Source organism: Eumetopias jubatus, unplaced genomic scaffold (assembly GCF_037043125.1).
Source record: "Eumetopias jubatus isolate StellerSeaLion01/CBP00866 unplaced genomic scaffold, mEumJub1_p1.0 scaffold_13, whole genome shotgun sequence".
In the NCBI taxonomy this organism is placed as follows: domain Eukaryota; kingdom Metazoa; phylum Chordata; class Mammalia; order Carnivora; family Otariidae; genus Eumetopias; species Eumetopias jubatus.
Window position 1 is genome coordinate 50,567,292 of NW_028274819.1, and position 26,554 is coordinate 50,593,845.

General features: G+C 40.5%; 2 protein-coding genes across 3 annotated transcripts in view; both read right to left on the reverse strand.

Annotated features, from left to right (window-relative positions):
* Positions 1–10,140, reverse strand: part of ZNF215 (zinc finger protein 215) — a 32,181-nt gene extending 22,041 nt beyond the window's left edge. Inside the window, exons 1-2 of one of the 2 annotated variants that reach the window (XM_028116893.2) lie at positions 9,980–10,140; positions 1,164–1,740 (exon numbers count right to left, since the gene is read on the reverse strand). In XM_028116893.2, the coding sequence (XP_027972694.1) occupies positions 1,164–1,563 (400 nt within the window). In that variant the 5' untranslated portion in view covers positions 1,564–1,740; positions 9,980–10,140. The other variant, XM_028116892.2, reaches the window with a different exon arrangement.
* A 14,538-nt stretch (positions 10,141–24,678) lies between these two features.
* Positions 24,679–25,644, reverse strand: LOC114219397 (olfactory receptor 2D3). Its single transcript, XM_028116968.2, has one exon. It carries the CDS (start codon positions 25,621–25,623, stop codon positions 24,679–24,681), a length of 945 nt encoding a protein of 314 aa, XP_027972769.1. The 5' UTR covers positions 25,624–25,644.
* Positions 25,645–26,554: the final 910 nt, after the last annotated feature.

The window sequence follows — 26,554 nt, forward strand, 5'->3', positions numbered from 1 at the left end:
ATAAACTTTTTCTGTGAAGATCCAGATAGTAAATATTCTGGGTTTTGTAGGCAATACAGTCTCTGCTACAACTAATCAACTCTGGTCATGACATGAAAGCAACTGTAGACTAAATGTAAATCAGTGGGCATGGCTGTGTTCCAAAAACACTATCTCCAAAAACATTTGGCCTTTGGGCCATAGTTTGCCAACCACTACTCTATACTGATATCAAAATTATATTTTATTTTTTTAAAAAGATTTTATTTATTTGACAGACCCTCTTAGCTTCAGAAAAAGATAATTTCTTTTCCTTTCTTTTTTTTTTTTAAAGATCTTATTTATTTGACAGAGACATAGCGAGAGAGGGAACACAGGCAGGGGAGTGGGAGAGGGAGAAGCAGACCTCCCACTGAGTAGGGAGCCTGATGTGGGGTTCGATCCCAGGACCCTGGGATCATGACCTGAGCCAAAGGCAGATGCTTCAGGGGCACCAACCTCCTGCGCAGTTGGAGATCTGCATATAACTTTAGACTCCCCCAAAACTTAACTACTAATAGCTGACCACTGACCAGAAGCCATACCAATAACATAAGCAGTCTAATGCATATTATATATATATATATATTACATACAGTATTCTTACAATAAAGTGAGCTAGAGAAAAGAAAGTGTTAAGAAAATCGTAAGAGAAAATACATTTACAGTACTGTGCTGTATTTATTGAAAAACACCCATGTATAATTGGACCCACACAGTTTAAACCCATGTTGTTCAAGGGTCAACTGTATTAGCTTCAGGTGTACAATGTAATGGTTCAATATTTATGTATATTGCAAAATGACCGCCACAATAAGTCTAGTTAACATCTGTCACCATATATAGTTACAAAAAGTTTTTTCTTGTAATGAGAGCTCTTTAAGATCTAATGTCTTAACTTTCAAATATGCAATACAGTATTATCCACTATAGTCATTACCCTGTACATTACATCCCCATGACTTATTTTATACCTGGAAGTTTCTATACCTTGTGACCCTCCACCCATTTTGCCCATCCTCCCCCCCCACCTCTGGCAACCACCAATCTGTTCTCTGTATCTATGAGCTCATTTCCCCCCCTTTTTTTTTAGATTCCACATAAAGGTCAACTATTATTCTACTGCCAATTTTCTACATTCTCACCTTCATCTTTAAGCATTTCAATCACATCCTCTATGAGGGTCATCACTTCTTTGCTGTTCCTTGGATGTTGTAAATTCACCCACGTCCTGATGTCTTCAGGGAGAATTGTCAGAAATTGTTCTAGCACCAACAGTTCTAGGATCTGCTGCTTTGTATGAACCTCTGGTCTCAGCCACTGAAGACAGAGCTCCCAGAGTTGGCACAGGGCTTCATGAGGCCCAGACACTGCCAAATACTGGAAATTTCTGAACCTTTGACGAGAGGCCTCAGAGTCATAGGTTTCCATGACTGGGATGGATTCCTGTTGCCAGGACACATCTGCTCTCAAGGCCTCACTTTGTTCATGTAGAATCAGGTTTTGAGGTTTTGAGATAGCCATCAATTTGTTCAGAGCCTGCATCTTCCTGGCCAGAACTCCCACTGTAGTTTGAATTTGTCTAACTAGAGGATTATAGTAATTCTTGGGCTTGGGCTAAGCACTTGTGTACAATATATGTGCAATGTGATTTCAGCCAAGTTCTATCTCAATAAGAGAAAAGTTCCAGGAGCGTCAGACAGAAAGCCAACATTCAGGTACCTGAGAGAATGAAAAAAGACACCAATATGACCTATATTTAATGAACATGTTTTAGCATAGTGTTAAAAGATAAAGTAATACAAATAATATTCTTAAAATTGTCTAATATAAATATTATGGATTATTCTTCCATTCTTGTTTCCCTTTTTTATAACAAAAAAATATACTGTCTCTTTCCCTTCACCACCCATCAAAAAGAAAACAGACATCACACAAAAAGTGATAAATGAAACAGTCCTTTTAAAACAAACCTCATAATTTAATTGCAATTAGATTTCTCCTGTACCAGGTGACAACACATTTTTGCTTTATTTTTAAAAAATTTTATTTAGTTATTTAACAGAGAGAAAGAGAGAGAGCACAAGCAGGGGGAGTGACAGGCAGAGGGAGAGGGAGAAGCAGACTCCGGGCTGAGCAGGGAGCCCAACGTGGGGCTCAATCCCAGGACCCTGGGATCATGACCTGAGCCAAAGAGAGACACTTAACCAACTGAGCCACCCAGGTGCTCCAACACATTTTTGTTTTAAAACTAAGCAAAACACATTTTCAGAAGTCAAGTTATTAAGGCTTTATACTATCGATACCTAAAAAATACTCACTAAAATATCAATAAGATTCTATAAAATGAGTAAAATTGGAGATACCACTAGAAATTAAGTTAAGAAACAATTATTTAAAAAATAATGTGAGTCATTTCATTGTCAGGGATAAATCAAAAAGTACATTTCAATGACACAAAAACAGACACATAGGTCAACGGGTAGAGAGCACAGGAAAAAACCCATACCTATGTGGTTAATTAATCTATGACAAGGGAGGCAAGAATACACAATGGGGAAAGGACAGCCTTTTCAATAAATGGTGCTGGAAAACTGGACAGCTATAAGCAAAAGAATGAAACTGGACCACTTTCTTACACCATATACAAAAATAAACTCAAAATGGACTTAAAAACCTAAATATGAGATCCGAAGCCATCAAACTCCTAACAGAAATACAGGCAGTAATTTCTTGGACATCAACCTTAGCAACATATTTATGGGTATGTCTCCTCAGAGAAGAAAAACAAAAGCAAAAATAAACTGTTGGGACTACAACAAAATAAAAACTTTTGCACAGTAAAAGAAACCATCAACAAAACAAAAAGGCAGCCTACTGAATGGGAGAATATATTTGAAAAGGGCATATTTGGTAAGTGGTTGATATTCAAAATATATAATTTGTACATCTCGATACACATACTGACACACACACAACACACACCAACACACACACACAAATTCGATTAAAAAATGGGCAGAGGACCTGAATAGACATTTTCCCAAAGAAGATATACAAATGGCCAACAGGTATATGAAAAGATGCTCAACATCAATAATCATCAGGAAATGCAAATCAAAACCACAATGAGCTATCATTTCACACCTGTCAGAAAATGGCTAATATCAAAAGGACAAGAAATAACAAGTGGTAAGAATGTGGAGAAAAGGGAACCTTGTGCACCGTTGGTGGGAATGTCAATTGGTGCAACCACTGTGGAAAACAGTATGGAGGTTTGTCAAAAAATTACAAATAGATATACAATACGATCTAGTAATTTCACCACTGGGTATTTAGCCAAAGAAAATGAAGACACTAATTTGAAAAGATCTATGTACCCCTATGTTTACTGAATTATTTACAACACCTAAGATATGAAAGCAACTGAAGACAAATGGATAAAGTAGTAGTATACATACACAATGGAATATTACACAGCCATAAAAAAGGATGAGACCTTGCTATTTGCAACAACATGGATGGATCTAGAGGGTATTATGCTAAGTGAAATAAGATGAGAAAAATAAATACTGTTATGATTTCACTTACACATGGAACCTAAAAGCCAAAACAAATGAACAAACAAACCAACAAAAAGTCTCTTAAATACAGAGAATTGGTGGTTGCCAGAGTGGAGGTGGCGGGGGGGAGATATGAAAAATAAAGGGAATTAAGAAGTACAAACTTCAGTCACAAAATAAGTCACAGAGATGAAAAGTACAGCACAGGAAATATAGGTAGTAATATAATAAACATGGTGACAGATGGTAACAACACTCATCGTGGTGAGTACTGTATAGAACTGCAGAATCAATATGTTGTATACCTGAAACTAATATTGTATGTCAATTTTATTCAATTAAAAAAAGTACATTCCCAGATTGTAATGATTAGAAATTTTCATTTGTTAGGACTCACTATGGGCCTGTCTGCAATGTCCACCAGGGAGGTCACAGGCTCAACTAAACATCTAGACTCACAAGACTACATGGGCCATATCTGGCACCAGTTTGTTCAGAAGGCCACTGAACAGAAAACACAGCTTGCTAGCAGAGTGAGTAACTGGCACTGTTCTTCATGGGAGTCTTCATACGATATAGCCAAGTCAAGAGATCCACGTAGGTTGTGCAGAAAGCATATTGACTGAAAAGTCTTCCCACAAGAGCCAGTATCTCTTTTAACAACTATGAGCAGAGCACTCACTGTTCCCCAAAGAGCTTGCCCAATTATAAGAGTCATTACATTCAGGGAAGTTCGGATACAGCTTTCTACCCAATTGACAATTCTCCCAGTATGGATGCAATTCAACTTTCAGGGTTCATTTTATTATACATCTCTAAGCCAGGGGTTAGGAGCGATCTCGTACCAGGGGAAGTCTGACAATGTCTGGAGACAGTTTTGGCTATCACAACTGGGGGCTCTTACTGGCATCTAGTGAGAGAAGCCCAGGGATCCTGCTAAACCTCCTACAATGCACAAGACAGTGTTCTGTAATGGAGAATTGTCCAGCCCAAAGTGTCAGAAATTCCAAAGTAAAGAAATCCTGCTATAGAGAATACATAGTGACTAAGAGTACATACTTTGGAGTCACACTGACATGAGGTTAAGTCCCAGCTGTACTAGTTACTACATGTATGAACTTAAGCAAATTATTTAACCAAACCGTGAGTTTTCTCAACTGTAACATGGATATAAACAATACCTATCTGATTGAATTACAGGGAGTAAAAGAACACTCATCCACTTCTTGGCAGGCAATACACACTCAATATACATTTTGTTGAGAGTTTTTTTTTTTTAAATTATAAATGGATGTTTAATTCTGTCAAATGATTTTTCTGCATCTATTGAAATGATGTGATTTTCATTTTCTTAATGTGTACGTTTGCAAATCATATCTGGTAAGAGATTAATATCCAAAATACATAAAGAACTCATAAATATTAATAACAAAAAACAATCTGATTTAAAAATAGGCAGATTTGACTATTTTCCCAGAGAAGACATTTGAACATTTTTCCAAAGACATACAGGTGGCCAACAGATACATAAAAAGATGCTCAACATCACTGATCATCAGGCAAATGCAAATCAAAATAATACAATGATGTATCACCCCACAGCTGTGAGAATGATTATTTCTTTTAAAGATTTTTATTTATTTATTTGACAGAGAGAGACACAGCGAGAGAAGGAACACAAGCAGGGGGAGTGGGAGAGGAAGCAGGCTTCCCGCTGAGCAGGGATCATGACCTGAGCCAAAGGCAGATGCCCAACGACTGAGCCACCCAGGCGCCCTGTGAGAATGATTATTCTGAAAAAGACAAGACATAACAGGTGTTGCTGAGAATGTGGAGAAAAGGGAACCCTTGTGCACTGCTGATGGCAGTGTCAATCGGGGCAACCACTCTGGAACAGTATGGAGGTTCCTTAAAAAATTAAAATAGAACTATCCTATATCCAGCAACTCCTTCTGGGTATTTATCCAAAGAAAGTGAAAACACTAACTGGGAAAGATATATGCACCCTCATGTTCACTGCAGCACTTTACTTGGTTTACAACAGCCAAGATATGAAAACAACCTAAATGTCCATCAACAGATGAATGGATAAAGAAATTTATCTACGCGCGCACACACACACACACACATAAAGGAATATTATTCAGCCATAAAAAGAATAAAATCTTACCATCTGCAACAACATGGATGTACTTCGAGGGGATTATGATAAGGGAAATAAAGTCAGAGAAAGAAAAATACTGTATGATCTCTCTTATATGTGTAATCTTAAAAACAAACAAAAAGAAAATACAAGCTCAGAGAACAAATTGGTGGTTGCCAGAGAAGAGTGGTAGGTGGGAGAAATGGGTAAAGGGGGTCAAAGGTCTCCCAGATCAAAAAAAAAAAAAAAAGGTCGCCCAGATCTCAGTTTTTAATACCATTCTTCAATAAAGGAACCAGGGCTTCATGGAAAAATGACTTATTCTAGGACTGGAGCAAGAAATATACAATACGGGGGTGCCTGGGTAGCTCAGTCAGTTAAGCGTCTGCCTTTGGCTCAGGTCATGATCTCCGGGTCCTAGAATAGAGCCCTGCACCCGGCTCCCTGCTCGGCAGGGAGTCTGCTTCTCCCTCTGCCTCTCCCTTTGCCCCCCTCCCCTACTTGTGCTCTCTCTCTCAAATAAATAAAATTAAAAAAAGAAAAAAAGAAATATACAAGATGAGCTTGGAGCACCCCGAAGTACTAGAAACTAGGTAAGAGCTCAAAAACAAAAACACATTCACTGGGGCATGTCCAAGGCACCCAGGAGCCAAGTGAAAGAGCTCCCAATGGCCAAAGCTGAAACAATATGAGCAATAAATAACCCAAAGTATAAAATTAATACCCATAAACTATACTAATATACATGACTGACTCAATCAGTAAGTAAATGGGGAAGACTAGACCAATCTCTCATGCAGAAGAATCCCAAATAATTTGTGTAGATACTCAGTCCTCCAGGAGTTGGAACATAACTCTCCATCCCTTGAGTTTGGGCTCTACATAGTGAACCCCTTCCAAAGAGTAAATATGGGAAGAGGGAAAAAGAATAAATTTATAGTGGAGAAACCTGAAAGATACACCTCAGTCATGTGATCAAAGTTAACATCAGTAATGACAGGACATGTTGACAGTATGTACCTTTGAGATGATGTGGTAGAAACAGCACTTTACCTCTGTAATTTGCCTTCCCCAAACCCATAACCCCAGTCTAATCATGAGAAAAATTCTAACAGATGGGCTTCCTATAGTATACCTGACCAGTACTCCTCAAAATTGTAAAGGTCATTAAAAACAAGTCTCAGAAACTGTCACAGCCAAGAGGAGCCTAAGGAGATATGACAACTAAATGTAATGTGGCATCCTGGGTGGGATGTTGAATCAGAAAAAGGGAATTAGGCAAAAATTAAAGAAATATGATTAAAGAATGGACTTCAGTTAATGGATCTAATTAATAGATCTAATTAACATACTAATTTGTTACTAATAGGGGAAACGGGTATGGGGTATATGGGAGCTCTTTGTACTATAGTCTCAATTTTTCTGTAAATCTGAAATTGTTGTAAAATAAAAATTTTAAGAAATTAAAGGAAACGGGGCGCCTGGGTGGCTCAGTCGGTTAAGCAACTGCCTTCGGCTCAGGTCATGATCCCAGCGTCCTGGGATCGAGCCCTGCATCGGGCTCCCTGCTCAGTGGGAAGCCTGCTTCTCCCTCTCCCACTCCCCCTGCTTGTGTTCCCTCTCGCGCATCTCTCTCTCTCTCTCTCTCTCCCTCTCTGTCAATTAAATAAATAAATAAAATCTTTAAAAAAAAATTAAAGGACACTTGCCTGATGTATTCAGATTCAAAAGGATGCATGGTAAATTTATGAAACAGAATCAGGGAGCCATTTAGTAAAACAGGATGAGATTAAGGTAAATATCAAAATGGATGAAGAGATTGACAATTTCGATTAGAAGGAGTAAAGAACAAAAGGGACATGTCATTGAACCAGTGATATGATAGACAAATCTAAAAGTCTCTCCCAAAATGCTGAGGTAAGGGAGAACAAAATTTGTGGTGAAAAACAAATTAAAATTATGGAAAATTTTTTGCAAATCAAAGAATCCATGCATATGGCAAAAGGAAAAATAATCAAAAGCACATGAGACCTTTTATGATGAAAATCAACAGTCTTCCATCCTATCCTCCTTTCTATGCCCGGGTTTACTACCAAGAAGTGATTTTTTTGGAAATTTTTTTTGTGTTATGGGAGATTTCTGTCACTTGACCTTGTAGATTTCATAAAAAAAACATTTCTACCGTCATATTTTAAATTTAAGGGCTTTTTCTTGTTCACTGATGGTTCTTCTTCCACTGTATTGTTCTTGTCTGGTTGTTGCAATTACTTCAAATTTCTTTGGCAATTCTAATATGAGTTTTCTGTTTCTTAAATTCCCTTTTATTCTGTGGTCAAGACTTCTGTTTATCTTTGTTCTTAGACATCTGGTGTTCCTTAGTTTTCTGTTCATACTTAAGAATCAAGTATTAGGGGCGCCTGGGTGGCTCAGTCATTAAGCGTCTGCCTTCAGCTCAGGTCATGATCCCAGGATCCTGGGATGGAGCCCCGCATCAGGCTCCCTTGCTCAGCGGGAAACCTGCTCCTCCCTCTCCCACTCCCCTGCTTGTGCTCCCTCTCTCGCTGTCTCTCTGTCAAAATAAATAAACAAAATCTTAAAAAAAAAAAAAAAAAAGGGGGCGCCTGGGTGGCTCAGTTGGTTAAGCGACTGCCTTCGGCTCAGGTCATGACCCTGGAGTGTCGGGATCGAGTCCGGCGTCGGGCTCCCTGCTCGGGGGAGAGTCTGCTTCTCCCTCTGACCCTCTTCCCTCGTGTGCTCTCTCTCTCTCATTCTCTCTCTCTCAAATAAATAAAATCTTTAAAAAAAAAAAAGAATCAAGTATTAGGGTGACTATTCCAGAGAGCTGTACCAATTTCTACTTTGGCTGTATCAGTAGATTGGCTTTCTAACGGGCATCTACTCTGAATGAAGATATCCTCCTGAGAGTCATGTGTATATGGGTGAGACACACAGATTGGCATGCTCTGATTTAGGGTGAGTGGGGGGAGCTGGCTGTCAGGCTGTGCCTCCCTCTCCACATAACAGAGTGAAAAGGTTTTACTTTGAAAGGAACATCCACATTAAAAGCCTTAGTTCTCCTCAGACGGTTTATTCAATTTATTTAGGAAAAAACTTTTTGTGGGAGGAAGGCACTTTAGCTGAACTGCTTCTTTATATAGGTGGGAAGGGAAACAGGTGGGGAAGTTGGGGAGATGACTGAAAGAGAGGTTTCACATGTAATCCTTCACTCAAGTCCTCTACTCTATTGGATTCTCACTCCCACACCGTGTTGGAACTTCTGAGACTCAGAGGAAGCTTCCACCTCCACTGTGGTTACCTCACAGTACATTCTAAGTTGTGGCCCTTTCTACAGTTCCTTAAAAACTGTGTTTCTCTCCACTCACCATCTTGTAGAGTTAGAAGGTGCAAGGTATGGCTGTGACTGCGAGCTTAAGGGGTCTGTAAGCGATGAACACTGGAATTAAAGTCAAGAACGGTTAAAGCACTGAACGGACACCTTTCAGGACGATGGTGGCAGTCCGAATGAAGAGCTAAGAGTGTGAGCCAGTACCACGGGAAGGGAGGACTCAATAAGGCGCAGGTGACAGGAATCTGGAGCATTAACCACCTAGGTGACACAGGTTCAAAGGACTGTAGAGCACTGAGGAAACTGAACAGGTGCCAACTGTGCGCTGGTAGTATCTGTGGGCAAAGAGGGTTGTTTCAACCAAACAGCTGATAGGTAGGGCCACAGCTTGAGGTAAAAACAGCCTTTGGAGAATAGTGCAGATAAAGAGGCGCAGAAGCAGTTTGCAAATGAAGCGTCCGAAAATAAGGAAGATGCCTTGAAGTTTTATGCTTGGAGGACTGGCTAGGAACGCCTAGGAAGGAAGGTAAGCTGGAATGAAGTTTTCTCCAGTTTCTTTTCCAGCTGATCGATCCTGCCACACTCGGTATTTCCACGAGGAATCAATACCAGTCATTCCCAAACCCACTGGTGAAGCCACTTTCATCAAGTCGAGCGCCTGGAGGCTGCCCTCCGTTGCAGAATGGAAGAGAGGCCGGCGCTAAACGCTGTGCACCTGTGCTCTCCAGCGCACTGACTTCCTTCTGCAGCCCACGCCTCCCCCGCTCCCAGTGCCCGGCTCCAGGAGGTCCCGCAGAGACTGCGGAGCGCCGCGCCGGAAGCCGCCTCACTGCGAACCAGCCGACGCCCTCAAGCGGGATTCCCAATTCCGCACACCCGCGTCCTCACCGCCCGCTGACCCGGTGATACCTGCGGGCACCGCTCCCAGCGGGGGCTCCGTTCAGTCACACCCAGGCGCCAGATCCGCCAGGAGCTGCCGGCCTCGCGGGCGGAGGGAGCCGGCGTAGGTAATCAAGACACAGTTAAGAAGCCGTGACCACCCCTGGCCCTTAAACGCCGCCGCCAGATTTGTGTCTCGGAAAAGCCGAGGCACGCCCCGGCGCACGCATGCGCACCATCCTTGGAAAGGGCCCCCAGCAGCCCTCGCGGCCCCAGTCCGCGGACTAGATGGCGGTTTCTGCAAGTTCCGCCCCCTTCCCCAGAGCCCGCCCACCCCGTAGACTGGCGTCCAACCCTAGGGCCAGGAATGGGTGGATGGGGGCCTTGGTCAGGAAGGCGGTGAGGGTGAGGTGCAGGGAGAATGGCCTGTCAAACATTCTTAGCTTCCCCCAACCCATCCCGGATAACTGGCCAAAATCTTCCTCACCTTCTCCGTGCTACTCCCACCCCATTTGCGTGGAACCAAAAAACATGGCAGAATTTCGAAAAGATGCCGATTTGTGTCTAACATGTTTTTCACTGATTGCGTCACTCATTCATTCCTTCTGTTTTGCGTCCAGATAAAAAGTTTTGCGGAAGCCCATGAGTTCAATTTTGGCTTGCTGAGTATGAGATACTTTGTGATATCCAAGAAGCATTATCAAATAGACATGGATAGAAGTGTCTGGAGCTTTGAGGGGTCTCGGGCAGAGGTATGAAATTTGTGTCAATTCTGGGTAGATGATAGTTGAGGCTATGGGTGAGGATGGCATTGCAGAAAGAAAGAGAAAAAGCGAAAACGCTAAAAGGAGAAGGTCCAGGATTGAGTCCCAGATGAAGAACTCAAACTAGTAAATCAGGGAAAGCCTCTCTGGGACAGAGCTTTAAATCTAGACCATGAGTTGAACAAGGTAAAACAAAAGGGGAGCTAGAAGATTTTTTGCTAACTTCCTCTCTGCTCACTACTGTCTTAAGCAAATTAGAAATACTGTCTCATTCATCACCACAACACTATGAGGTAGAGATTATCATCCCCCAGTTTTTGGAAATTAAATCTGACAAAGCTAAGCCCCAAGCTCAGATCACTTCTTACTTGTACCACTGCTGTTCACTCAATACTTAAATATTTAGGGGGCCATTAGTAAGTTATTGCAGAATTATGGATGGATATTTTCCAAGTTTGGGGGTATAGTGTGTGCTATGAATTGTTTGTGATGAGGTTGACCTTTATAAAATTCATATTAAAGTAGCTAGGCAAAATCAGAAATTTAACTTGTAAGTATTGCTAGTACATAGGCTCAAACATGTTTTATACCCAATAAAGAGCAGGGAAGTGGAAAAGACACAAAGTAGGAAGGAGAATGACCAGCCTTTCTCTCTTACCTTATGGATATGAGGTTTCTGACCATGTGCCTTCAAAGGTCCCCTGAAGCACTGAGACTGCTGTCTAAGTGAACAGGGTAATTTTCAGGTTGCAGGCACTTCACTAAAGGTCCAGATATATTTTAATGGAACGATCTTGTAAGATTTCTCTCAATGTATGACTTTTACTGTAAAGGTAAAGGACTCTGAAGCTATCTGGGACTTGATCCTTGAGATGCATGCAATTGTTTGCTACAAACTATGTTTCCTTGTAGCATCATGACATCCAGATGTTCTGAATTAGAACCTGTCTGTATTTATTTAAGAAAAAGTACAGAGAAAACTTACTTGAGCTAATACATTTCCTAGACCACATAGTTATTCAGCAAATTTTTATTGATGATCTAATATGTGGCAGATATTATACTAGCTGCAGGGAATACATTAGTAACACAATCAGATGAGGACTATCTTAATGCCCAACAGAAATATTCCCTGTGCTAAGCTACTGTATCTCTTCACTCAACATTTTGTGTTCTACACATCCTCAGAATATTGTGTTATGTAGATTATGAGTTACACTGGTCAGTCTGGAATCTGTAGGTAGTCAAGACATTAGTGGGGGGGGGATTTGGTTTCATAGGCCATCTGTAGTGGACATTTGTCAATTTTTGGCTTCTGATCATTTGAGTACCCTTTCCATATTTATAGTCATCTGGGAGTGTTGGGCTAGTTAGAGCCTGTCTCCCTCCATACAAGCTGAATCCACTTGAAATTCACTTTGTCTTCACTGCAGCTAGGGTATAGCATGTGACTTGGACTTAATCAATTAGATACTCCCAGTCTAGTCTTTGAATTAGGAGCTTGAGATGAAAAAGCAAGGACAGCAAACCATTTCTTATCTTTTTAAAAAATAGACTTTATTTTGTAGATCAGTTTTAGACTTACAAAAAAACTGAGAAGTACCCTGAGTCCTCATATACCCTCTTTCCCCTACTATTGACATCTTACATTATAATTATATTTGTTACAATTAAGAAAATCAACATTGATACCCCAATATTTTCTTTTAAGATTTTATTTATTCATTTATTTATTTTAGAGAGAGCATGAGCAGGGGGGAGGAGCAGAGGGGAAGGGAGAGACACAATCCCACACAGACTCCAGTACAAAGCCTCATGTGGGGCTCAGTCCCATGACTCTGAGACCCCGAAACCATGACCTGAACTGAAACGAAGAGTCAGATGCCCAAGCAACTGACCACCCAGGTGCCCTATTGACACATTATTAACTAAAATCATGGTTTATTTGGATTTCCTTTTTTTTTTCTTTTTTAAGATTTTATTTACTTGAGTGAGGGAGAACAAGAGACCAGGAGCAGGGCCTGGGAGAAGGGCGGGGGAGCAGAGGGAGAAGCAGACTCTCCCTGCTCAGTGGGGTGCCTGACCCAGGATTTGATCCCAGGACCCCAGGACCATGACCTGAGCCGAAGGCAGATGCTTAACTGACTGAGCCACCCAGGTGCCCCTGTTTTTTTCTTTTCTACTCTTTTTCTTTATATTTCTTTTCTGATCCAGGATCCCACCCAGGATGCCACATTACATTTAGTTGTCATGCCTCCTTAGGCTCTTTTTGGCTGTGACAATTTCTCAGACTTGTTGTTTTCTTTTATTATTAACATATAATGTATTATTTGTTTCAGGGGTACAGGTCTGTGATTCATCAGTCTTACACAATTCACAGCGCTCACCATAGCATCTCAAACTTGTTTTTGGTGACCGTTACAGTTTTCAGGAGTACTGGTCATATATTTTATAGGAAGCCCACATAGTAGAATTTGTCTGATCTTTTTCGCATGATTAGACTGAGGTTATGGGTGTAGGGGAGGAAGATCACAAAGATCAAGTGCTGTTTCCATCACACCATCTCAAGGGTACATACTATCAATGTGATTTGTCACTATTGTTTTAACCTTTTTTTAAAAAGATTTTATTTATTAATTTGACACAGAGAGAGAGAGAGAGAATACAAGCAGGGGGAGCCAAAGAGGGAGAGGGAGAAGCAGGCTCCCTATTGAACAGGGAGCCTGACTTGGGGGTTGGTCCCAGGACCCTGGGATCCTGACCTGAGCCAAATGCAGATGCTTAGCCGACGAGCCACCCAGGTGCCCCTATTGCTGTTAACCTTGATCACCTGACTGATGTAGTGTTTGTCAGCACACAATTTCTTCCTTTCTTTTTCTTTCAGTGGCAGAAGAAGCACCAACATCCAAATTTCTGGCCTCAGTGAATCAGCAGCTCCAGCAGCAGGGCCTGGGCTGATGGTGTTGGCAGAGTAAAGTGGGCCATCTAGTGCTGAATGGCAGTCATGTTCTCATCACAACCAATGTATATGTGTGGTTCTGGCTGCAGGACCAGAATTACCATTATTTCAGTATTTTTCCTGGTAGCTTAAATCACACATGGTCGGCCTCTGTTACTTGCAACTAAGAACCCTAATCTATACATTATCTTCATTATTGTTTTTGGGTGTATGCAGGAAATTTTTTCTTTAGAAGCTTTCTGGCCATTTATTCCCTCTCCCTCCATAGCAGGAGAGATAGCATGTTTGGGGTTTTGTTTTGTTTTAAGAGAGATAGCAACTTTTGTTAGTGTGAAAAAGTCCCATCAGCATCTATTTTGGTGGAATGAATGGGAACATAATTCTTTCAACTTTTCAGTTATTTGTTCAGTTATGTATTCACTTAGTGCCTTAAAACAGTAATTTTATTTTTCTGGAGATTCTGTGGTTTCAGAATTTGGAGTGGGGATGGCAACCATTGGTAATGGGAATAATAAAGAAATGACCATGATGTGGATGGCTGAGATCATTGGAGGAATGAAGATCAAGGACTTCTGAGAATGCAAAGTAGCTGAATATTTCATTTTATGTAAAAATTAGAATACCTAAGATCTATAACAGGAGTAGTGTGTTGGGGAAAGTGACAGTGATCCAGGGGTGAAAGTCTTCAAGAAAATGGGAGAAGTGACCTAGGAATCTAATTAAAAAAAAAAAAAAAAAAAACTCACAATCCCACTCTCTCATCCCTTACTTTTTTCTTCTTTTCCCTTTTGGTGAGACTTCTCTAAATTAGTACCCAAATTTTCTGTTTACATTTCCTTACTTTTCCTCCTGTTACTGAAATAGATCTCATCTAGATGATCATGGGCAGCCAAGTCACCGAATTTACCTATTAGTGTTTTGTCCTGGTCTGTATCACTTCAACTAGAGCATGCTGTTTGTATGGGAGTGTTCTCTGATCCTCACAGCCCAGATTAGAGTTTGTTTATTGTAGTGCAGCTCCAGTAATTTTAAAAAGATAGTAACAAATGCAAAAATGTGTACTGAAACACACATTTCGTTGTGTGAAACACACGTCAGTCATTGCTCTGGGCATACTGGATACAAGTAGAGTTGGAGAAGATAAAATGAAATAAGAGCTCAATAAATGGTTTTATAATGAATGCATGGAGGGTGCTGAGTGTCCGAGAAGTGGGTTAAGGGTCTGCCTTCGGCTCACGTCATGAACCCAGGGTCCTGGGATCGAGCCTCTCTTTGGGCTCCCTGCTCAGTGGGGAGCCTGCTTCTCCCTCTCCCTCTGCCTCCCCCCTTCTTGTGTTCTCTCTCTCTCTCAAATAAATAAAAAAAATATTTAAAATGAATGCATGGATGCATGAATGAAAGAAATAAGAATTTAGCTACTAGGGTGCCTGGGTGGCTCAGATGGTTAAGCGTCTGCCTTTGGCTCAGGTCATGATCCCAGGGTCCTGGGATCGAGCCCCACATCAGGCTCCTGGCTCAGCAGGGAGCCTGCTTCTCCCTCTCCCTCTGCCTCTCTCCCTGCTCATGCTCTCTCTTCCTCTCTGTATCTCTGTGTCTCAAGTGAATAAATAAAATCTTAAAAAAAAAAAAAGAATTTAGCTACTAGATCTTACTTCACTGGGGAGGTCTTCTACTGCAGAGTCAGTAGTTCCTGACTACTAAGGTCTGTGGTTCCTGGACTCATATCCATGGCAACTATAGAATGGTTGTCATGGAATCCCCTCTAAACATGTGATTGAGTAAATGCTTGGGTAAAATAGGCAAGTGCCTGTCAGCCAGATTGTTTGGACTAAGGGTTTATGAAACCCGAAGTGGACCCCAGAATCGACCATTCTAGAGATGTTGAGCCAAAGTGAGATGTGGTTACAGGCCTCTAAGCCTATGGAGGGGTCAGCCTCAGATTGGGAAACTCCAAATTTAAAATCCTAATTTCTCTTTTGTGTTTTGGAAGAGGTATTCATTAGGTAAAGTGGGCTTATTCAAAGGAGGATGACCAGAATGAATACAGGGTGCCAAAGCATGTTAGATAAAGGAACTTTAAAGAAACAAGTGGGTGGTTGGCTGTGAGAATTGAATTTGGGCCAATACAGAAACTGACTTCAGTGAGTTGTGGTATAGGATACTGAAAATTGTTCTAGGACTAAAACTAGAGAACTGGTTCAAGATAAAGGAAAATTGATGTTGACTTACCATAAGGAAGGTCTTTGTAATAGCAAAGAACCATCTATAGTTGAACAATGCAGGTTTGGACTGCATGGGTCCCCTTATATGTGGATTTTTTTCGATACAGTACAGTACTGTGAATATATTTTCTCTTATGACCTTCATAAGAACATTTTCTTTTCTCTAGTTTACTTTCTTGTAAGAATACAGTATATAATACATATACAAATATACATTAATTGTCTGTTTATGTATTTGGGAAGGCTTCCAGTCAACAGTAGGCTAGAAGTTAAGTTTTGGGGGAGTTAAAAGTTGTATGAGGATTTTCCAATATTTGGGGGTTGGCACATATTGTTCAAGTATCAATTGTATAAATGAAAGGGAATGATCCAAGAGAGTATGGAGCTATATATTCTTGTTTAGGCCAGTGCTGGATAATTACTCAATAGAAATATTGGGGAGTGATTTAAGCCTCAGACCTATGTTTCAGTTAAATGACTGTAAATTTCCCTTTTTACCCTGATAGTCTATGTTTCTATGAAATGTGGGATAAGATTTTTTTTTTATTTAGTGTTCCATGATTCATTGTTTGCATATAACACCCAGTGCTCCATGCAGAATGTGCCCTCCTTAAAACCCATCACCAGGCTAACCCATCCTCCCACTCCCCTCCCCTCTAGAACCCTCAGTTTGTTTTTCAGAGTCCATAGACTCCATGGTTCGTCTCCCCCTCCAACTCCTACCCTCTTTATTCTTCCCCTCCTGCTATCTTCTTTTTTTTTTTTTAACATATAATGTATTATTTGCTTCAGAAGTACAGGTCTGTGATTCAACAGTCTTGCACAATTCACAGCGCTCATCATAACACATACCCTCCCCAATGTCTATCACCCAGCCACCCCATCCCTCCCACCCCCCCACCACTCCAGCAACCCTCAGTTTGTTTCCTGAGATTAAGAATTCCTCATATCAGTGAGGTCATATGATACATGTCTTTCTCTGATTGACTTATTTCTCTCAGCATAATACCCTCCATTTCCATCCACGTTATTGCAAATAGCAAGATTTCATTCTTTTTGATGACTGCATAATATTCCATTATATATATATATATATATATATATATATATATATATATATATATATATATATATATATACACATATATATATATATACCACAACTTCTTTATCCATTCATCTGTCGATGGACATCTTGGCTCTTTCCACAGTTTGGCTATTGTGGACATTGCTGCTATAAACATCAGGGTGTGCGTACCCCTTCGGATCCCTACATTTGTATCTTTGGGGTAAATACCCAGTAGTGCAATTGCTGGATCATAGGGTAGCTCTATTTTCAACTTTTTGAAGAACCTCCATACTGTTTTCCAGAGTGGCTGCACCAGCTTGCATTCCCACCAACAGTGGAGGAGGGTTCCCCTTTCTCCGCAACCCCGCCAACATCTGTCATTTCCCAACTTGTTAATTTTAGCCATTCTGACTGGTGTGAGGTGATATCTCATTGAGGTTTTGATTTGGATTTCCCTGATCTGAGCAATGTTGAGCACTTTTTCATGTGTCTGTTGGCCATTTGGATGTCTTCTTTGGAAAAATGACTGTTCGTGTCTTCTGCCCATCTCTTGATTGGATCATTTGTTCTTTGGGTGTTGGGTTTCATAAGTTCTTTATAGAGTTTGGATACTAGCCCTTTATCTGATATGTCATTTGCGAATATCTTCTCCCATTCTGTCGGTTGTCTTTTGGCTTTGTGGACTGTTTCTTTTGCTGTGCAAAAGCTTTTTATCTTGATGAAGTCCCAATAGTTCATTTTTGCCCTTGTTTCCCTTGCCTTTGGTGATGTTTCTAGGAAGAAGTTGCTGTGGCTGAGGTGAAAGAGGTTGCTGCCTGTGTTCTCCTTTAGGATTTTGAGGGACTCCTGTCTCACATTGAGGTCTTTCAACCATTTTGAGTCTATTTTTGTGTGTGGTGTAAGGAGATGGTCCAGTTTCATTCTTCTGCATGTGGCTGTCCAATTTTCCCAACACCATTTGTTGAAAAGACTGTCTTTTTTCCACTGGACATTCTTTCCTGCTTTGTCAAAGATTAGTTGACCATAGAGTTCAGGGTCTATTTCTAGGCTCTCTATTCTGTTCCACTGATCTATGTGTCTGTTTTTGTGCCGGTACCATACTGTCTTGATGATGACAGCTTTGTAATAGAGCTGGAAGTCCGGAATTGTGATGCCGCCAGCTTTGCTTTTCTTTTTCAACACTCCTCTGGCTATTCGGGGTCTCTTCTGGTTCCATACAAATTTTAGGATTATTTGTTCCATTTCTTTGAAAAAAGTGGACGGTATTTTGATGGGGATTGCATTGAATGTGTAGATTGCTCTAGGTAGCATTGACATCTTCACAATATTTGTTCTTCCAATCCATGAGCATGGAACATTTTTCCATTTCTTTGTGTCTTCCTAAATTTCTTTCATGAGTATTCTATAGTTTTCTGAGTACAGATTCTTTGCCTCTTTGGTTCAATCGAACCAAAATTCCTAGGTATCTTATGGTTTTGGGTGCAATTGTAAATGGGATAGACTCCTTAATTTCTCTTTCTTCTGTCTTGTTGTTGGTGTATAGGAATGCCACTGATTTCTGTGCATTGATTTTATATCCTGCCACTTTACTGAATTCCTGTATGAGTTCTAGCAGTTTTGGGGTGGAGTCTTTTAGGTTTTCCACATAAAGTATCATATCATCTGCAAAGACTGAGAGTTTGACTTCTTCTTTGCCAATTTGGATGCCTTTGATTTCTTTTTGTTGTCTGATTGCTGTGGCTAGGACTTCTAGTACTATGTTGAATAGCAGTGGGGATAGTGGACATCCCTGCCATGTTCCTGACCTTAGGGGGAAAGCTCTCAGTTTTTCCCCATTGAGAATGATATTTGCTGTGGGTTTTTCAAAGATGGCTTTTATGATATTGAGGTATGTACCCTCTGTGCCTATAGTCTGAAGAGTTTTGATCAAGAAAGGATGCTGTACTTTGTCAAATGCTTTTTCTGCATCTGTTGAGAGGATCATATGGTTCTTGTTCTTTCTTTTATTAATGGATTGTATCACATTGATTGATTTGTGGATGTTGAACCACGCTTGCAGCCCAGGGATAAATCCAACTTGATCGTGGTGAATAATCCTTTTAATGTACTGTTGGATCCTATTGGCTAGTATTTTGGTGAGAATTTTTGCATCCATGTTCATCAAGGATATTGGTCTGTAATTCTTTTTGATGGGGTCTTTGTCTGGTTTGGGGATCAAGGTAATGATGGCCTCATCAAATGAGTTTGGAAGTTTTCCTTCCATTTCTTTTTTGGAACAGTTTCAAAAGGATAGGTATTAATTCTTTAAATGTGTAGAATTCCCCTGGGAAGCCAACTGGCCCTGGGCTTTTGTTTGTTGGGAGATTTTTGATGACTGCTTCAATTTCCCTAGTGGTTATAGGTCTGTTCAGGTTTTCTATTTCTTCCTGGTTCAGTTTTGGTAGTTGATACATCTCTAGGAATGCATCCATTTCTTCCAGGTTATCTAATTTGCTGGCATAGTGTTGCTCATAATATATTCTTATAATTGTTTGTATTTCTTTGGTGTTGGTTGTGATCTCTCCTCTTTCATTCATGATTTTGTTGATTTGGGTCATTTCTCTTTTCTTTTTGATAAGTCTGGCCAGGCGTTTATCAATCTTGTTAATTCTTTCAAAAGAACCAGCTCCTTGTTTTGTTGATCTGTTCTACTGTTCTTTTGGTTTCTATTTCATTGATTTCTGCTCTGATCTTTATTATTTCTCTTCTTCTCTTGTGTTTAGGATTTATTTGCTGTTCTCTCTCCAGCTCCTTTAGGTGTAGGGTTAGGTTGTGTATTTGAGACCTTTCTTGTTTATTGAGAAAGGCTTGTATTGCTATATACTTTCCTCTTAGGACTGCCTTTGCTGTATCCCAAAGATTTTGAACAGTTGTGTTTTCATTTTCATTGGTCTCCATGAATTTTTTAAATAATTCTTTAATTTCCTGGATGACCCATTCATTCTTTAGTAGGATGCTCTTTAGCCTTCATGTATTTGAGTTCTTTCTGACTTTCCTCTTGTGATTGAGTTCTATTTTCAAAGCATTGTGTTCTGAAAATATGCAGGGAATGATCCAATCTTTTGGTACCATTTGAGACCTGGTTTGTGACCTAGGATATGATCTATTCTGGAGAATGTTCCATGGGTACTTGAGAAGAATGTGTATTCCGTTGCTCTGGGATGGAATATTCTGAATATACCTGTGAAGTCCATTTGGTCCAGTGTGTCATTTAAGGACTTTATTTCCTTGTGGATCTTTTGCTTAGATGATCTGTCCATTTCAGTGAGGGGGGGATTAAAGTCCCCCACTATTATTGTATTGTTGTCAATGTGTTTCTTTGCTTTTGTTATTAATTGGCTTATATAATTGGCTACTCCCACATTGGGGCATAGATATTTACAATTTTTAGATCTTCTTGTTGGATAGACCCTTTAACTAGGATATAGTGTCCTTCCTTGTCTCTTATTACAGTCTTTGGTTTCAACTCTAATTTGTCTGATATAAGGATTGCCACCCCAGCTTTCTTTTGGTGTCCATTAGCATGGTAAATGGTTTTCCACCCCCTCACTTTCAATCTGGGGGTGTCTTTGGGTCTAAAATGAGTCTCTTGCAGACAGCATATCAATGGGTCTTGTCTTTTTATCCAATCCAATAGCCTGTGTCTTTTGATTGGGTTATTTAGCCCATTTACATTCAGGGTAACTATTGAAAGATATGAATTTAGTGCCATTGTATTGCCTGTAAGGTGACTGTTACTGTATATTGTCTGTATTCCTTTCTGGTCTATGTTGCTTTTAGGCTCTCTCTTTGCTTAGAGGACCCCTTTCATTATTTCTTGTAGGGCTGGTTTCATGTTTGCAAATTCTTTAGTCTTTCTTTGTCCTGGAAGCTTTTTATCTCTCCTATTTTCAATGACAGCCTAGCTGGATATAGTATTCTTGGCTGCATATTTTTCTCGTTTAGTGCTCTGAATATATCATGCCAGTCCTTTCTGGCCTGCCGGGTCTCTGTGGATAGGTCTGTTGCCAATCTAATGTTTCTACCATTGTAGGTTACAGATCTCCTCTCCCGAACTGCTTTCAGGATTTTCTCTTTGTCTCTGAGACTCGTAAGTTTTACTATTAGATGTCAGGGTGTTGACCTCTTTTTATTGATTTTGAGAGGGGTTCTCTGTGCCTCCTGGATTTTGATGCCTGTTTCCTTCGCCAAATTAGGGAAGTTCTTTGCTATAATTTGCTCCAATATACCTTCTGCCCCCCTCTCTCTCTTCTTCTTCTTCTGGGATCCCAATTATTCTAATGTCATTTCGTCTTATCGTATCGCTTCTCTCTTGAATTCTGCCCTAGTGATCCAGTAGTTGTTTATCTCTCTTTTTCACAACTTCTTTATTTTCCATCATTTGGTCTTCTATATCGCTAATTCTCTATTCTGCCTCATTTATCCTAGCAGTTAGAGCCCCATTTTTTATTGCACCTCATTAATAGCCTTTTTGATTTCGACTTGGTTAGATTTTAGTTCTTTTATTTCTCCAGAAAGGTTTTCTCTAATAACTTCCATGTTTTTTTCATGCCGAGCTAGTATCTTTAAAATCATCATTCTGAACTCTAGTTCTGACATCGTACTAATGTCCGTATTGAGTAGGTCCCTGGCAGTTGGTACTGCCTCTTGTTCTTTTTGTTGAGGTGATTTTTTCTGTCTTGTCATTTTGTCCAGAGGAGAATAGATGAATGAGACAACAAAATGCTAACAGGGTACCAATGTCCCCAGAAAATATACTCTAAACAAATCAGAAAAGACCTGAAAGCAGGGAAAAAGAAAGGGAAAGAAAGAAAAAAGAAAAAGAAAAAGTTAAAAACAAACAAAAACAGAACAAAACAAAACAAAAAAAAAAACAGAATATGATCAAATATGATCAGGCTGGTGCATAGATTGGTGCCATACACTAGATTTTGGGTATATTTTGGTCTGTTAGAAGAAAGTGCCTCCCAGAATTTTAAAGAAAGAAAAACTTATATATGTACAAAAATAAGGGTTAATATGATGAAGGGATGGAATATGACTGTAAAGATGAAAATTATAAAAGATTTTATAAAACGAATAAGATAAGTTGTTTGAAAAAAGAAAGAAGAGGATTAAAAAAGAAAAAAAGAAAAAAAAAGGGAGAGAATGTGATCAGGCAGGAGACTAGAACAAAGCCATATACTAGAGATTTAGGGTATATTTTGATCTGCTAGAAGAAACTGTATCTCAAGTTTTTAAAGAGAGAACAACATATATATATATATGTATATATATATACATATATATATATATACCAAATATATATATATATACCAAAAAAAAAAAATATATATATATATATACCAAAAATAAGGGTAACTACTATGAAGGGATAGACTATGACTCTAACAATGAAAAATAAAAATGTTTTTTAAAAAAGGGATTTATAAGATGTTGGTTGAAAAAGGGAAAAAGAAAAATTCAAAAAAAAAAAAAAACAACAAAGGACAGTTTAAAAAACAATTAACTTTGAAAGACTAAAGAATCATGGTAAAAAAAAGCCGTGGATTCTATGCAGTATTCCCCTAGCACTGGCATTCTGCCGTTCTCATTGTTCGGTAAACTTGGTCTTGGCTGGCGGCTCTTGCTGATCTTCTGGGGGAGGGGCCATGGTTCCCAAATGTCTTTGCTGGAGGCGGAATTGCCCCACCCTTGCCGGTCAGGGGTAAGTACCCTGATCGGGTTTGCTCTCCGGTGCTTTTGTTCCCTGGAAGCTCTCGGTACAGCTTTGGAGGACCAGAGTGAAAATGGTGGCCTCCCAATCTCCACCCAGAGGAGCTGAGAACTCGGGGCACCACTTCTCAGTGCGCCCCCAGAGAAAAGCAGTCACTCCCGTCTCCTCGGTCTCCGGCTGCAAGGAGACCGAGCTCCCCAGCCGTGCTCACCCAGCCTGTGACCGAGCGTTTCTATCTCTGGCACACGACCCTGTGCAGAGTCTCCAAACCAGCAGATCCCTGCGGTGCGCTACTGCACCACTCCTCCCGGGGGGAGCAAGGGGAGTCTCCCCGGATCTGCCATTTGTTGGGTCCCTGCTGGAGGAGCAGTGGCCCGACTGTGCCACGGATCACAGTTTATGGCAACCCTGAGCTGAGAGCCCACTCCTCTGCTCTGTCTCTGCAGCTGGTTTCCTGCTCCAATACCTGGGAGCTCCGTTGCACTCAGGCACTCCCGGTCTTTCTGTTACCCCCAGGGTCCTGAGACCACACTGTCCCGCGAGGGTTCCACCCCCCGCTTAGCCACTGGAGCGACGTCCCTCAGTGGAGCCGACTTCTAAAAGTTCCGATTTTGTGCTCCATGGCTCTGTCACTTGCCAGAAGCGGTCAACGGAGGCCCCCTCCCCCACCATCTATCCTCCCGAATATCAGCTCGGATTCACTTCTCCGCACATCCTACCTTCCAGAAAGTGGTCACTTTTCTTTCTTTCTTTTTTTTTAAAGCTTTTTTTTTAATAGTGGATATTTTACTTCTTCCTTTTTTAGGTCTATTTATTTATTTATTTATTTATTTATTTATTTATTTGAGAGAGCGAGAATGAGAAAGAGAGAGAGCACATGACATGATAGGGGGAAGGGTCAGAGGGAGAAGCAGACTCCCTGCTGAGCAGGGAGCCCGATGTGGGACTCGATCCTGGGACTCCAGGATCATGACCTGAGCCAAAGGCAGTCGCTTAACCAACTGAGCTACCCAGGCGCCCCAAGTGGTCATTTTTCTGTTCAGAGAGTTGTTGCTATTATTTTCTTCTATCTCCTATTGAGTTCGTAGGTGTTCAGAATGGTTTGGTCCCTATCCAGCTGAATTCCTGGGACCAGACGAAATCCAGGTCTCCTACTCCTCCGCCATCTTCATCTGCCCCCTCCCCCCATAATGTGGGATAAGATTTAAAAAAAAAAAAAACTCAAGTTTTTGAAGGTTTCAGGAAAGAACATTGTGAACTAGTAAGTATTTTGCTTTTGGTGTCATTTACAAGCTGAAAAGCTCTGAGCCATAAATGATTCCCAGTATTAAAGACTCTTCCAAATATATTGTTTCTATCAGAGCCTATTCCTAGGTTTGTATGACAGGGAAATCTAAACTTGAAATGTCTTTGGTGTTAGAATCATGTATGCAACTCATATTAGATGTTATTTCAAAATAATCCAGTTTAAACCTCTTAGATTCAGTTGTGATCATGCTTAAAACATGTCCATGTTAACTGAATTAACCACAAACTCTGAAACAGCACTTAATGTGAAAACCTAACTTTTTGTCCTTTTCTGTGTTCTAGCTTAGTGTGGAGTATTCATGGTGTTTAGAACATGTCCTTCACTTTTATGCTTCCTGAACTAATTCATAACTGTCTACCAAAATCCTATACCTCTTTTAAGAATGTTACCATAGTTCTAAAAGTCAGACCCAGAGGGGTGCTTGGTAGGCTCAGTCAGTTGAGCATCTGACCATTTCAGCTCAGGTATGATCTCAGTGTCATGAAATGGAGCCCTGAGTCAGCTCTGCACCGTCAGGGAGACTGCTTAAGATTCTCTCTCTCCCTCTGCCTTCTGCCTTCCCTCTCTCTCTACCTCTCTTGTCTCCTTCCAGAACTAAAACTAAACTAAATTAAACTAAACTAAACTAACCTAAACTGTCACACCCAGAGATCACTCCCTCTGAGAAAAGGACTTTCTGCCAGCTAGTTTTCTGAGAGCCCCTTTGACATCCTTGTTTCTCAGGCTATAAATTATGGGGTTCAACATTGGAGTCACCACTGTATAGAACACAGATATCATTTTATTCCCCTTTCTTGGGGTCTTGGAGTTTGGTTGCATGTAGGTGAATATTCCTGACCCATAAAAGAGGACAACAACAGTGAGATGGGAGCCACAGGTAGAGAAAGCCTTGAGCCTCCCCTCCCTAGACTGCATCTGGATCACAGTGGAGATAATATTCCAGTAGGAGACAAGGATCAGGCAGACAGGAGCTAGGAGGATGACCACACCCATTGCAAAGATGGCCATTTCTGTGCTGTAAGTGTCTGCCGAAGCCAGCTTCAGGAGGGCAGGAGGTTCACAAAAGTAGTGATTAATAATGTTCTGTCCTTGATAGGGTAGTTGGAAAGTAAAGGTGGTATCCACCAGAGACACTAGTGCCCCACTGGCCCAGGAGCCTATAGCCAACTGGAGACACACCTTTTGGGTCATGATGGTGAAGTAGTGCAGGGGCTTGCAGACAGCCACATACCGGTCATAGGACATCACCGCCAGCAGTGCACACTCTGTACACCCAACCAGAAGGAAGACGATTATCTGTGCCATACACCCAAAAAAAGAAATAGTTTTCCTCCTTACAAGGAAGTGGACCAACACTTGAGGGACAATGCTAGTAGAGAAGCAGAGATCTGCGAAAGAGAGGTTTCTAAGAAAAAAGTACATGGGAGTGTGAAGTCGAGAATCCATGAAGATGAGAATGATGATGAGAAGGTTTCCAAGCACAGTCAAAAGATAAATGATGAGAAAAGGAACAAATAGCAGGATCTGTGTCTGCAAGTCCTGGAAAAGGCCAAGGAAAATAAACTCAGCCACAAAGGTTTGGTTTTCCTCTCCCATTGAGATTTATGCCTCTTTACCTGTTTGCACAAATAAAAAGAACAAACTTCGGGTTTGTGACATCAAGTCCTGTAGAAGAGTATCATTTAAAGCTCAGGGTTACAGTGGGGGGATGAGGTAACCAGGTGATGGGTATTAAGGAGGGCACATGTTGTGATGAGCACAGCGTGTTATAAGCAACTAATGAATCATTGAACACTCCATCAAAACTAATGGTGTACTATTTGCTGGCTAACTGAACGTAATAAAATAAATAAATAAACAAAAAGAAAGGAAGAGAAAAACTAAAAAAATATATAATAAAAAATAAAAATTCAAACCTTAAAAAAATATAATACTCAGTTTATAACCAAATTGGATATTTCTAGTTTTTGCTATTCATATCATTCTAATTAATACTAAATAGAATATTTTAATTCTTATTAGTTGGTTATAATGTAAATCCACGGGGCGCCTGGGTGGCTCTGTCAGTTAAACATCTGTCTTTGGCTAGGGTCATGACCCAGCATCCTGGGATCAAGCCCTGCATAGGGCTCCCTGCTGAGCAGGGATCCTCCTTCTCCCTCTGCCTCTGCTCCTCCCCCTTGCTCATGCTCACTTGCTCTTGTGTGCACTCTCTCTCTCTCTCTCTCAAAATAAATAAGCAAAATCTTTAAAAAAAATAATGTAAATCCACTTCATTGTCTCCCATTGTTTCTCCTCTTCCTAGTGTCGCTTATGTATAGAGTATGAAATTGTTAAAGCCTTCTTGGCTAGTTCTGATATAAGGATATTAGACTTCATGTGGATTTTACTAATGGCTGTACACATATTGTTACAAAATGATGTATGTATTGTTAGCACTATTACCATGTATAAAATTGCACCACTAACTACATATTTAATTATAACATATGCTTGGAAAATGTGAAACAGCTTCCAGGCATCAAAC

Excerpts from the sequence above, each read along its gene's own strand:
- LOC114219397 (XM_028116968.2), bottom strand. The coding sequence starts at position 25,623 with ATGGGAGAGGAAAACCAAACCTTTGTGGCTGAGTTTATTTTCCTTGGC.